A 14,836-nucleotide genomic window follows, 5' to 3' on the forward strand; every position below is an offset into this window, starting at 1 on the left:
CTCCTTCCCCCCGTCTCGCCACATTACTTTTATTTCATGCACTGTGTAACTACTCAGGCATCACCCTCCCTGTCTTTACACCCTTGAGGTGAGGCAGATGTTGAAGAACAACACGAAGAGCAAAATATAGTTTACGCGATCGCAGAACGTAGCAGTAAGCGTAGACGGAGCGGATAGCTGGTGGTTAAGAAAATAGGGTTCGAACCCGTGTGTGTGCAAAATAGAAGGTTCTAAACTCGTGAGACATAGCTGTGAAGTTAGTAACTGACTCCTAAGAGGTTTGGTAAAGTTAAAGTAGCAAGGAAGGTACAAAACCACAAAACTTTGCCCTGAAGATAAGGAGCGTTGTGATACCCCAGTCCCTCCATGAGAGTACAATCATCGGATTATCTTGACCTTCACCATGAGTGTAGGAGAATTTGCTGGCGTACTCACATTGAATCCCTACATAAGTGTTCACAAATACCACGAACAAAATGGCATCTTAGGTAGTGTGGAGACGACAATTAGCAGACTTGTTTATTAAAAGAAAAGCAGACTGAAAAGAATGTCAGTAGAAAGAGACGAGGACGGGTGTGCAGCTTGGGTACCAGCACTAACTACGACTATATTTAGTAGCATCCTGTCCTGACAAATCTGATGTAAGGTAACCGCGAACACTCGAGCCAAGAGGTCTGTGACCCCGAACAGGAAGCTGTGTCAGGTGGCCTTAATAAAGGTCATTAGCGTGGCTGTGATAATGAATGCGATATTGTCAGGGGCGCCGCCAGCAACAAAGATCCTACTGAGAAATATACTTCCATAATGTTACAACAGTTGACTGTTATTATGTGGCTCTTATTATGGAGAAACATCACACTTTTCAAAGTTCAGATGCGCTTAAGAGACTTGCCATTAGTCACCAGCGACCTTTGGTCTCCCACGTCAACTGCAGTCACATCTACGCAGTAAGTCGGTCAGTATGTTCATTAAAAATGTCGGTAATTGTGTGCATCTATTTAAGTTCCTTATTATGTTATTTTGTTCCATTTAGGACTCTTTTAAAATATCAGAAAAGGTATGCTTACTCTTGTTGCTCTCTCAATGTGTTTTTCATAAGGCAGCGTTTGCTTATTCCTTTTCCACTTTTGTTCAAACAATCAGCGAAGGTAAGGGTCTGACACTAATTTAAGTTTGACGATAATTAATGTTTGAACACTACATTTAGAAAATAGTGACAGGAGGGCATCTCATCGAAAATGCTGAAGACGGCTGTGAAGCAGGCAACTCAAAGTATCAAACGGAGTTAGGTGACAAGGGCGAAAAAGTGGAGAACTGAGGACTTGAGGTATTTTAGTGTTGCGATAATACATTGGAGGATAACATTGACGATAATTAACGTAAAGAACGATAATAACGCCGAAGTCAGTCATGCACAACAGTGTTGTCTTTCGAGGAGATTAAACAACTCAAAATTAGCTTTCATCACTACTAAATGACTACATGGTGCAACAGAAACTACATTCTCACCATGTTCTACTCACTCAGTCTCTACATTTTACTTGTCTGTAGCAGTACGCTGCCTCATTAAAATCTTCATTTAAAGGAAATACTTTGCCCACGTGCAATTAACGGCCATTTTCTGTCATTTGTATTCCGAGGGCGTTCTTGTACAGAAACAAATGTGTACTGAGTTGTCTCCCTTTGAGTAGACGAGCTTTGTAATTATTATTATTAGAAACACACACCAACCAATCAACAAAGACAGATTACCTTTTGTTAAGAGTTTTCTTGTAATCTTATTCTTATTACGATTGCCCTTTGTTAAAGTTTTTCTAATAAATTAAAAAAAAGACTAAAAGAAATTTTTCAGTATTTTTTGAGGATGGAGTTTGTGGGGGTGGGCTGAAATATAAAATTTTGGAAGCCCTCTGGCAGATGTTTGTGTTTTGTTGTTGAAAAGAACACGTGTGGACGTAAGGTATGCAGGTGTGTCACGTGTTCCATACTCAAAAATAATCAACGTTTAGTACATGTTAGAATGGACAACTGTAAGATCGAAGTGTATAACACACAATATAAGCTAAAAATAATCAAGATAGAAAGATATCGAGAGGACGGACTAATTGACAAAACTAAAACTGAGGGTAAAAATCTGGTTATAGTCACATGTAGTGGACCGTGGACTCAATGGTGTGTCAGTGGCGGATATAAAGAGATGGAAGTTGCACTGCTTTGATTCACCATAATAGTCAGTGACCATGGAAAGCTAGACCATGCATTGTGTCACACAATGCGAGACAGAAAACGGTTTTATACTTTTATACCTTAATCAGTAACCAAAATCAATTCGTTGAAAAGAAGTCTTGTTAATGAAATGTACATAAAACAGTTGTCAAAAAATGAGACATCTCACAAACACATGTATAGAAACTCTCAGAAACATGTCTCGCGTTTAAGAAATAAAAATCAAATATTTTTACACTGTTCAAAATATCTACATCATAAAAATACTTATCAATAGTCGTTAATTAAAGAACACAAACTGATTATTGAGTTAAATACGATTTAGAGATTATTATTGAATAATATAATACTTTCTTTAAGCAAGAATAATATTCGTTTCCTAAGCTATGAAAAGAATCCAAAAGGTACAGACACTGTCTCGTAAGCATTTCCGAATGTTTACAAACAGTAATAAAATTCCCTGCTAGAGGGTACAATACACAGCTGTACAGCGATTGTCACGAAGACACAAGATCGTGAGTTCTAACATCAGATATAATTACTCATGTGTCAGAACATTAACTCTTTCTCAATTCTTATAACATAAAATGTCAAGATATCCACAATTTTTAGTTTTAATCAAACAAAGTTGAATGTTTGTCAATGTTTGACTCTTGTTTTTTTTTTTATTTTTTTTTTTTTTGGTGTTGTTTTTTTTTTTTGTTGGGTTTTTTTACTGATTCAATTCATTCTTTGAAAAGAAACCATGTCTAAATCTTAATTTGAGATCTTAATAAAATAAATTTCTTTTACATCTTACAGGTTTGTGAGGTGTATATTGAATAAACAATCCTTGCATGTTATGTTAAGGAAACATGAAAAATATTCATGGTTTTTATCTTAATTGGAATATATGCAAGCACGCATACACTGCCAACGTGAAGTAATAAAAGAAATCAAAAAGTATATACTTTATATAATATAATTTTGAGCAGAATCGCTTTAAAGAAATGAATAGATAGGTGTAAAACTTCCTCGAAACTTATCCACTCAGTTAGCTAGCTGTCTTGCCATCACATTTAAAGAAATAAAACTTCACAGGTAGTCACAATATTAAACAATCTTTGACTTAGAGAAAACATATTTTTAAGTGATGCATGGATGAGTAGACTATAAAAGCACCCAATCCCAGTCAGCCACGTTTAGCATGTCCAGTGAAATATTACTTCAACAAAATGCTGCCAATAAATATAACGACTGAACATTGAAGACTTGAAGAGGAATCTGCCACAAAGATTTTAAGTAAGAAATAATATATTTACATGACAATAATACACATTTATAAATCTGATAGAGACAGCCAGTTTCCCTCAAATACAAAAGATGCCTATACTGTCCAAATAGTCTACATAGCTACTCTTGATCTCTTCTACACCTGCAGGTCAAACATTTTCTAATCAGCTTTTTAAAACGAGAACGGAACTTCTTGGAGGCCGCAAAGTATATCACAAAGTCTACAGCGTAGTTCACTTCTGATAAAGTTCTTGCCATAAACTCTAACATTGTCACCGTAAACCTTGTGTGAATGGTACCATGGTTCAATGTGTCGAATGGTTTAATAAGGTTCAAGATGCAGATCGGAGCGAAGGTGACGAAGACGACGATTGCATCGCACACCACCATGACAGAGATGGCGACCTCAACTCTTGTCTGCGTTGTCTCCCCTGACGTGTCCGGGGTTGTCCTTACCATGGCCTCGCGCGCCTTTCGTTGTCGCCTGAGACTGACGATGATTAGGAAAGGAAAGATGAGGAGGAGGATGAAGGGAAGAAAATAGTAGATGAAGGCTGTAATCCAGTACCAGTAGGTTCTGACGAAATCAAAAGACGAATCCGGATAACTACAGTAACTCTCCTCTCTGTGGTCTAATTGAATGAACGCATAAAGATTACACAAACACAGTATCATCCCCAGTAACACGGCGATGAGAATAGGTCTATTCTTGGTAAAGTAGATTTTCTTCTTGAGAGGAAAGCGAATGGATAGAAACCGTTCCAAACACACCAGCACCAGAGTCCAGTTGGCGTAGCAGCTGACTAATGCTACAAACACTTCCATTTTACAACCAATGGTATTTAATGGCACTTCGTAAATGTACATCTGGTGAAATATAAGCTTAAGTACTAGAGCCAGCAGGTCAGCTACGGCCAGCAAGGACATGTATAAGGTGGCTGTAGTGAGGGTCATGGATGTGGTTACTAAGATGCAGGCGACATTGCCAGGCACACCCACACCTACCAGCACCCAGATGTACACTTTGTAAAATTCATCCAAAATGTTCGTGTAGTATTTGTAGAGCTCCCATTCAGTATCGTTTGTGTTGTTCATAGTCACTGTTGCTGTAGTCACATAGAACACTGAAAACTAATCAAACCAGAAATGTCATACATTATTCTCCTTGATACAAATAAGTTTGCAATATTTGTAATGTTTAGTGTTCAAGTCCGTTTGTAAACTTCTGTTACAGACTTCATTGTTTTTGTGGGTTTTTTTTGTTTGTTTGTTGTTGTTTTTTATTCGACATTTTCTGCTGTCTCTTTATCACCTTCAAAACATGTAATTACGTAAATGCCTTGTATAAGGTTGATTTTACTTCATCATCAATTGCTCTTTTTGCCTATTTCTTTAAAAAAGATAATCTAGGTCAAAGTTCAATACTGAATCACCTTTTACAATATTTTGAACTCCGTAGGAATGAAAATGTTCTAGGATGCACCTTAAAAAAAAGTATGAGTTTGTTCTTTGCAAAGTTTCACGTGTGACGTCTTTGTCCCGTGTTTCTTGAGTTGAAGAAGAAGATAAAGAAGATGAAATGAAAGATACGCAAACCTGCTTCATAGCAAACCTAAAGGCTCTGAGCACTACAAAAGCGGAATAACAAGTTTGGAAACTACACAAACAAGAGGGAGTGAAAACGGAGAAATAAGGAGAGAACTATAGCAAGATACTGAAATCATCACGAATGAACAGACAGATAACTAAATGGACGTGTACATGACTGGATGACCGGATGGTTGGATGATGGCATGCAGACATTAGACACATTTCATCTCTACTAAAGTACATCTGATGACATACTGTCTTACATCCCACTTAGGAAAATTCGAAGGTCAAAGTAACCAAGAGGTTTTAGCGAGCAATGTTTAACCTATCACCTAATTAAGACAACATACTCACCAGCACTGATGTGGGATGGTGTTGTCAGTCTTACAGTAACTAGTGGCTACAGACTGCTCACACTGTTACAGACCTGCTCGCTGAGCTCGTGCACGGAGACACCTGTATTGTTATCTTTTACTCTGAAAACACGCCCACAGCATCACCCTGGTGTGGTTACTGAACTGCTGGTTGTTGACCTCGTGGCCGTACAACGTTCATTGGTCTCCACACACAATCACCTCGTACAGTGAGGACATCAAATTAAGCCTCTGCACACAGGGAGCCATGCTCCATTCTCCTGCATCTCAATCTGCCTGCATCAAAGAATATTTCCTCTAAATCCTTCAGGGACAACCTTCTTGGACTTGTGGTACTGTGATCAAAGTATTCATATTTGTTCATATTTTCTATCTATATTTGCCTTCTTGTTGCAATTTACATGACAGTAAAATTCATGAAGGTCGGTTTCAGTACAGTAAACTTATTTGCAAAATTATAAGAACTACAAAATTTGTTTTTACTCCGTCGTCCCTTGACCGGTTTTTGTCGTTGGGTTTCTGTTCGTTACTTTTGCCAGTTGTGGGCGACAGTCAGCAGGTCCTGTACAGGTCGACCAGTCCAGTCTTTGACCGTCGTAAGCCAGTTCTTAATTTCAGCACCTCGGCGTCTACCTCCAGGGTACTTTGCAGGAGAGTCCTTCACAAGGTTCGGATCACATGACCAGAGAAAACCAGGTTACGCTGCTTGACTGCTGTATCTTGTATCCTGCGTATCCACATCGGCTAAAGAAATAACAGTAATGCTCTGTGTTTGTTTTTTCAAATACAAAAACACATGTGTATTTTGCATAGAATCTTGTAGACAGACTACTACTTCTATTTTCTTACTAAAATAATTCCTTTTATCACGTAATCAAACTCAGAGATAAAAAAGCGAGCTTACATTCTTAATTCAGTAATCGTCGTTAAGTAATAATTAACAACAATAAAAAGTCAGACAGTATTTCTCAAAGTTGTGGTAAGACACGAGTACAGACCCACTTACACACCAACAGTCACTGATAGAGCGCCTGGTGCTGGTCCATCTAAACCTACACAAGACAGCTTCCCGATGGTGAAACAACTCAGAGTACAGAGATGAAGCGGCTACACCCAGCCATTTATAGGGCTAAAATAATATTGATGGTCAACGAGATAAGGTCAAAAAATAAATAATTTCTCCAACAAATATCACAATATTTTGGATGTCATAGTCCTCACAGCATTTAGATAATAGGATTACCAGTCCTCTCAATCACGAGGAGAGAGCAGACTAAATGTCACATTAATATGTCTGGTTGTTATCGTCAGTAGGACTTTCCTCCCATCCAAAACACTACAAAACACAAGCATAGAATAACACGAATACAAAAAGAATACAGCTGACAGGATAAGTTAGTTTCGATAAGCAAAACCGCCTAACTGTCTGCTAATCCATCCATACATACATCTATCGTAACCACTAAAGCGACTGCGTGCATAGAACTTACACATGTACCTTGAGCCACCACGCATGCGCAAACCATACCAAGACGGTCATCCCCGCCCAGACATGGGGGCACGCGACACCTACCCGTATCGAAGGACAGGGCTGACGGTAGACCTGAGGTCCACCTACCCGCAGCTTGAGTGCAGCTTCTCCCTTTCCCCGCCGTTCCCTCCATCCCCTTGTGGACCAACACATTTGTAAGTCAGTCAGTGCTGCTGACCACAGCGGACAACATTTAGTTGGGGTGTGAGCCACCCACTGCCACACGCACCCCACGTTTCTGACATTTTACTGCGTGTTGTGAGCGACCAGCAATTAGAAAAATGCAACATTCCTCTTTTATTTATATGTCAACATATGCATCAATTGTATCTAGCATATTGGTTATTGCGTTTCCGTGCCAAATATTAGTATTGTAGCAGTATTACAAAGCATGGAAAGATACCGGCGTATTGTACATCCACTCATACAGCTGAACTAATATTGAAAAGTCAGAAAATATGTTTGAAGAATACTGAGTGAAAGCAAAGACAAACCAGTTTATCATTAGAAATAATCTACAGCATACAACGCACACGAAGAAAAAGATCATATCTTACAATAAGATTTTATATGTTGATAATAAAAGGCTGATATACTAACCTTGCTAAAACAAATCAAAATATTAGGTTATTTAATGTAAGTCTTCTCTCTTTGTGAACCGTGGTTGTAGAAACGTAGGATGAATTCCAGATCCGGTATTACGGACATTTTGATACATGTGCATCAGTCCTCATATATTTTGGCAGCCATTACACTAGGCCCACACGGCCTCGTTCTTGTTTAAGACGGCGCTTTCGTGAATAAAGTTCATCCCACGGTCTGGACGTCCAGTAGGGCTGGAGGTGGTGTCTGTGCAGCTGCTGTCCCCACGTCCATCGCTGATGTCGTTTGCGTCGCTTTCAATGTTACAGGCTGGCGGTGTAACTATGTACGTGTATAGAAGAAATGATGTCTGTTTGCCGAGACCAACGCTTAGCCTCTTTCAAAGTTCTCTGCTGTTAAGCTCGGCGAGCCGAGAATGTGACTAAACCGGAAGCTTTGTACAAACCTGCCTCGTTTTAGTAGTTAACTGGCAAAAAAAAAAAAAAAAAAAAAAACCGTCTGCCAGCAGTCCAGTAATACAAGTTCGTGGTGTAACTGCCACAACTGTACTTTTGAGACAGACACGTGGTTGTGACTGCACCCCTCCTCTAGACCCACACAAACTTGCCCGCCATGTGGCGCTCCTGACCATCACAAACAACCAATCGACTTTCAGATGGCGTGTGAGTCAGTCTCTTCTACACTCGTGATGTGCATTGTGAACTTTTGTGTATTTATGCAGCATTAATAATGGATGTACTTTATCACACTCATCAATAAGGTTTTCATCATCGTAGGGAAGAGAAAATTATCGTATTTCAGATAATTCAAAAAAGTGCTTCGTCCATTCACCATTTATTACACTTATTTTTACTTTATATCTAGACAACGTTTGCTTGTCTAAACATTATCTATATGACATCGAGTGTTGTGGTACAGATAAAATGAATTTCTTGCTGTTATTGATCCTCTCAGTGTTGGTCTCCATTCCATATGCGTTTGTCAGTCTGTTGGTGAGGAATTTCTTACAAGACTCAATGGTGTGAGAGTGGCGGATATGAAGGGGATGGGAGTTGCATGCTTTGCCGGACCATAATAGTGGCCATGGAAATCTCAGTCATTTATTTTATCACACAATGCCAAACAGAAATGGTATTAGATAATTATTGTAGGTACTTTAATTAATAACAAAGCTGAATTTATTAAAACTAAGTCTTTTTAATGAAGTACATAAAACAAGGGTCAAAAATGAGAAATCACATATTTGTCATCCATGGAAAAAGCCTGTCTCATGAAGAAAAAATTAGAATTATCATATCTGTACATTGCTTAGAATATCCTCTACATTATCAAAATACTTATCAAAGGTATTTTCTTACAGAATACAAATTAACAACTGAATTAAATATCATTTAATAGGTATAGAAAAAGTCTATTTTATGAGGATTCTTTCAAACATACAAAACTTAAACAACCATCAGTGTCTCTCGCAAATTTACCAAAAAATCATACAAATCTTTTTTCAAGCAATTTATATTTGAGCAAGGAAATGAATTCACATGTTTTTATAGGAATGACCAAAAAAATTACCATGCAAAAGGTTCCTGCCAGACCTAGCTGTTGACAGAAAACTTTCTTCAGTTACACCGCGCAGTTAACAGTGAGAAAGTAGGAAGCCGACCTGTGTACATTACTACAACAAAAACATGTTTTACATTTATTTACTTAAATGGTAGGTTCCAGAAATATTTACACTAAATTAAACTGTTTACTATTTATAAGAAATGTGACTCTTAAGCAGACCCGCAGATTCCACGTCTTTTCAGGCATGCGACTCGTAGTCGCTAGTAACCACATTGAGAGGGAAGGGAAGACATGGTTCTCCTAGTCACCCTTAGGCATCGGGTCACGTATAGTAAGAAGACTGCGTTTTCCATAGTATATTTTCGAAACTATCTACTACTGACTTTTAATCAGGCTTACACAAAGATATTAATTGTCATCTAAATGTTCATATGTTTAGTTTAACGATAATTATATTAGACTGGAAAACACATCTAGAAAAAGCTGATGTATGTCTCCGTTTGAATGTATAAAAAATGTGTATGATGCCTTACTCTCTATCTGCGCGGTCACCTGATGTACAAGTAGGCGAATGTGTAATTCTTTCTGTCCTTAACACACACACTGACACGCAATCACAATGACCAGCACGTGTCTGCACATACACAAAGTCGTTGCAGTTTAAAAGAGGGAGGACGAAGGAAAGGATCAGCTGTCCATACCTATGAGGTTTCCGTACACAGCTGTCCATTAATATGAGATTTGTAAAACACATAAAATATAAGGTTTCCTATACACAGCTGCCCATAGCTATAAGGTTTTCTACCGACAGCTAATATTCACTGAATCACGTGATGCTAGGTGATGGACAAGGCTACTAGTAAACTGCGGTGTAACACACTCAAACAACCGACCTCGCTAAACCCAATTTCTCAAAACAAAAGTCCTTTGCATGTGAGAAAATAAAATTATTTGTTATACCATCAAACTAATTATCCCATTTTGATTTTTAGATATAATTACAGACATGTACGATGTCGATAAATGTTTGTTGCATGAAATTTAAATTTAACGTGAACAGTGACATACTTACACAAGCCAGCAAAAATTCCGTCGCGGGAAAAAAATCAAAAGATGTCTGAGCTTAAAAAGTATTTTTTAACAGAATCGTCTCAATTAAAGGAATAACGATAGCTACTCTTGATCTCTTTTACACCTGCAGGTCAAACATTTTCTGATCAGCTTTATAAAACGAGAACGGAACTTCTTGGAGGCAGCAAAGTATATCACAAAGTCTACAGCGTAGTTCGCTTCTGATAAAGTGAATGCTATATGCCATAACATTATAGCCGTAAACCCTCTGAGAACGGTATCATATTTCAATATTTTGAATGGTAGAATAAGGCTCAAGATGCAGATCGGGGCGTACGTAGCAAAGACGACGATTGCATCCCACACCACCATGACAGAGATGGCGACCTCAACTCTTGTCTGCGTTGTCTCCCCTGACGTAACCGGGGTTGTCCTTACCATGGCCTCGCGCGCCTTTCGTTGTCGCCTCAGACTGACGATGATAAGACAAGGAAAGATGAGGAGCAGGACAAAGGGTAGAAAATAGACGATGAAGGATTTGATCCAGTACCAGAAGATGTTGCGAAATCAGGAGAAGACTCCGGAAAATGACAGTATTTACCCTCTTATAGTCTATTTGAATGAACGCATAAAGATGACACAAACACAGTATCATCCCCAGTAAAACGGCGATGAGAATAGCTCTCTTCTTGGTGAAGTAGATTTTCTTCTTGAGAGGAAAGCGAATGGATAAAAACCGTTCCAAACAGACCAGCACCAGAGTCCAGTTCGCGTAGTTGCTGACTAACAGTATAAACACTTCCATTTTACAAACAAAAGTATTTACTGTCACATCGTAAAAGGCGATCTGGTGAAATATAAGCCTCAGTACCAGAGCCAACAGGTCAGCTACGGCCAGCAAGGACATGTATAAGGTGGCTGTAGTGAGGGTCATGGACGTGGTTACTAAGATGCAGGCGACATTGCCAGGCACACCCACACCTACCAGCACCCAGATGTACACTTTGTAATATTGATACTCAATTGTCCTGTAGTATTGGAAGAGCTCCGATTCAGTATCGTTTGTGTTGTTCATAGTCACTGTTGCTGTAGTCACACAGAATACTGAAAACTAATCAAAACAGAAATGTTATACATTGTTCTCCGTGATACAAATAAGTTTACAATATGTGTAATGTCTAGTGTTTAAGTCCGTTAGTAGTACGTCTGTAATATACTTTAATAGTTTTTTGCTTTTTTCTTTCTTGTCTGACATTTTTCATTTATTTAATACAGTCAAATTATGTAATTATGTATATGTCTTGTACATGGTTGATTTTACTTCGTCATCCACTTTGTTCTTTTCGTCCATTTTTTAATACAATAATCTAGGCCAATGTTCAATACTAAATCACGGTTTACAACATTTCAATATGCATGGGAATAAAAATTTTCTTGATTGAATTTTAAAAAAAATCTTGTATACAAAGACCTGGAATACAAAAAAGCCATCTAAAAAAATAAAGTAGAAGAATTTAAAGCACAGAAGGAAGGAACTCATCGACCCAATTAGTAAAACACTAGAAGGACTAATATGGCAAATTGTTTAAAAGCATAGAAGAATCTGCAAGTTTGTAAAAGAATCAAACGATCACAGCTCAGCCCAGAAGATGCATCAGTCTGGGGAGAGAGTGAGGTGACTATCAACCACTAAACTTTCACATTGATATTCTAGAAACAGAAACGTGTCGACTTAAAATATCCTCCGGTTGTGTTTTGCAGAATTAATGACAGTAAAACATTTCTTTAAATGCACCACCCTAAACACATTGCACATTCTTTCGGGAAAAAAATTAAACATCCCGAAAAATATAGAAAGGTAAAGAAAGAAGAACAACTTTCAGTTATGAATAATATGAATTCCTTGACCCATGTGATCAAAGGAAGAGGAAGAGGGAGGGACTACAGAAGACAAATGTCAAGCGACTCCAAAACATCTTCCAAGTACTACCCTATGAGTCACGGCCTTCTTGATTAAGTTTATTTTTTGACGAGTACATGTATTGCTCTGAATCTCTTATCATTAGTGACTCTACAGAGGACGGTCATCATCCTCTGAGGACGCCAGAACCCTTCATTGCAGCAGCAAGCTTCCTGAAAATCGAGTTGATCAAATGTAGAACTGTCTGGCAACCAAAGGAGTGGACGTCGTGTCTACAGGACATGCTCATCACCGCCAAAGACAAGCACAACTGGCGAGCTACATCAGCCGCAGCGTCTATCCAGATTTACCTCCAAAAACTACTAAGAACCATTATAGGTAACCGACCTCTTTCTCTAAAGATATATATATATACTGATACAATTCGAGGAATGTCTTTCACGTATCTATGGGAATAAACATGCTTTTGCAATCACGCTAAGCACACACACACGCGCGAGCGCGAGCGTACAGAAACATTTCGGCGAGAAACAACGTACAAAGGTTAATAAAGAGTTTGTTTCTACTGAGTTGTTAAGCAGTTCCAACTCAGAAGAACAAAAAGTGTTTCTTAGTATTTTTGGTTTTGTTTTTTTCTCCCGGTTCCAGTCACTGCAGTGTGTCGTGCAGCGCAGTCTCTGGTCCCATGGCCTCTCTACCTGCCCGCACCACAGGACGATACACAGTCCCACAAGACAAGTCTTGCTTTGATTGTGCGGTAAACTTCTTTTGAACATTTTGTCAAGAAATATAATCTGCCACACGACTGACCGTTTTGCAAGAAGTCATCCTATTGATGTCAGTGTTTATGGACGAAAAAAAGAGAAAGAAGCACTGCACTGTCAACAAAGAGCACGTAGATCAAAACAGAAGAAAAACTTAGCAAAGCTCCACGTCAGACGTCCTCGTCCCGTGCTTCTTGTGTACAATCCATAGTCGTTGAAGAAAGATAAGGAAAAAGAAAAGAGCAAATTTTATACCACCTTTTCTTACTGTAGTAACCCTCAATCTTCTGAGCACTACAAAAGTAAAATAACAAGTCTGAAAACTACAGAAAAAAGGAGTGAAATGAAGAAATAAGGCGAAAGCTACAGCAAGAGATTGAAGTAATTGCTAGTGGATAGATACACGAATGGATGTGTACATGATTGGACGACCGGATGCTTGGATGCAGACATTAGAAACACATCTCCATCAAAAAAAAAGTACATGCGAAGACATACTGTCTTACGTCTTATTCATGAAAATTTAAAGAAATTTTATAAGCAACGTTTAATGTAATTAAATCTAATTTCACCTAATGAAGACAACATACTCACGAGCAAGGGATGGTGTTGTGGGTCTGTGTGTAACTAGTCACTAGAGGCTACAGACTGCTCACACTGTTACATAACAGACCTGCTCCAACAGCAGCTACTGCACTGATGCTCGCTGAGCTCGTGCACAGCAAACGCCTTTATTGCTCTCCACTGAAATCAGCAAACAACACTCGCAGCATCACCTCGTGCAGTCAGTGCATCAAATTAACCACGTGATCACCGCGCGCTGCTTAATGTGTCCGCACCTCAGTCTGCCTACGTCATCGAACGTTTCCTCTAATTCTCTTCCGACAACCTTCCTGTCGCTGCTGTGTATGAGCAATAGCAGGGTGACACACGGAGAACTCTACATTGTCCTCCACATTTGTGCATATTCTCTAACATTTGCCTTCTTGTGGAAGTTTGCATGATAGTAGAATTCATGGAAGCTGTTGTGAACCTGATGCAGCTATTTCGCGTGAAATTAATTAACTTTAATATGATTGAAGCTTTTGCAGTATAAAAAAAACTTCATGAAAATAGTGACAGATGTACATCTTATTGGAAATGCTGAAAACGGCACTAAAAACAACCATTTTAAGGTGTGAAAATTAGATAGGGGACAGATTGAAAAAATGTAGAAGTCAGGACTTAAGCATTAAATACTGAGATATTGCGAAGAGTAGAATATTGAAAACAATTCGCATCAAAACAACGATCAGCCCAGCTTATTACAGTGCTGTAGAACTATCTTGTCTTTGTAACAGATCAAACTAAAACTAAAAACTAGACTAAAAATTTATTTTATCTTTACTGACCGTACAAATAAACCTATTTATAGATTGTCCAAGAAGTCCTCCACAAACAATATGTAAGCAACCATTTTCTGTCGTTTTTCGTTCGAGTACGTTTTTAATGCAAAAGAAAATTAAAAATGCGTGACGGAGCGAATAATGTGTGTTTTGTGAGGATAAATATAATATTTACAATAAAATCTTTACATTAAAAAATATTTTTTATGTTTATTTAGTAAATTAGTATTTGAAACGAAGTACTTAAAATATGGTGTCTTCAGGCAAAAGTACCAAGCGCAAAACTCGTTTCCTTTTTAATTTGGATATATTTTTTCAGTAAGTCTTTTAATAAATCAGTTTTTTGATCACGAGTATAAAGTCAGTGTTGGTAGAGACTATTTTCTTATATTTTTCGGTACTATTTGTATTAATTTTGTGTGCCGGTACCTAGTTTTAGAGGAAGTAGTTTCGGGCCAGAGACAGAATATGTTTAAGAATTATGCATTGTCTCTTGTAGCAGAGGATGATGATGTGGCAGATGAATATCGTATATG

General features: G+C 38.3%; 1 protein-coding gene across 2 annotated transcripts; it reads right to left on the reverse strand.

The window, feature by feature from the left end:
• Positions 1-3,232: 3,232 nt before the first annotated feature.
• LOC112564384 (putative G-protein coupled receptor F59B2.13) lies at positions 3,233-14,291 on the reverse strand. 2 transcript variants are annotated; one of them, XM_025239151.1, is made up of 3 exons: positions 13,510-14,291; positions 11,228-11,341; positions 3,233-4,515 (listed from the first exon to the last, which is right to left on the reverse strand). In XM_025239151.1, the coding sequence occupies exons 2-3, from the start codon at positions 11,303-11,305 to the stop codon at positions 3,619-3,621; spliced, it is 975 nt and encodes a 324-aa protein (XP_025094936.1). In that variant the 5' UTR covers positions 11,306-11,341; positions 13,510-14,291; the 3' UTR covers positions 3,233-3,618. The 2 variants fall into 2 exon arrangements, with proteins under 2 accessions (XP_025094936.1, XP_025094937.1); XM_025239152.1 differs by having other exon boundaries at positions 13,506-14,291.
• Positions 14,292-14,836: the final 545 nt, after the last annotated feature.

This window comes from Pomacea canaliculata, linkage group LG5 (genome assembly GCF_003073045.1).
Source record: "Pomacea canaliculata isolate SZHN2017 linkage group LG5, ASM307304v1, whole genome shotgun sequence".
NCBI lineage: Eukaryota > Metazoa > Mollusca > Gastropoda > Architaenioglossa > Ampullariidae > Pomacea > Pomacea canaliculata.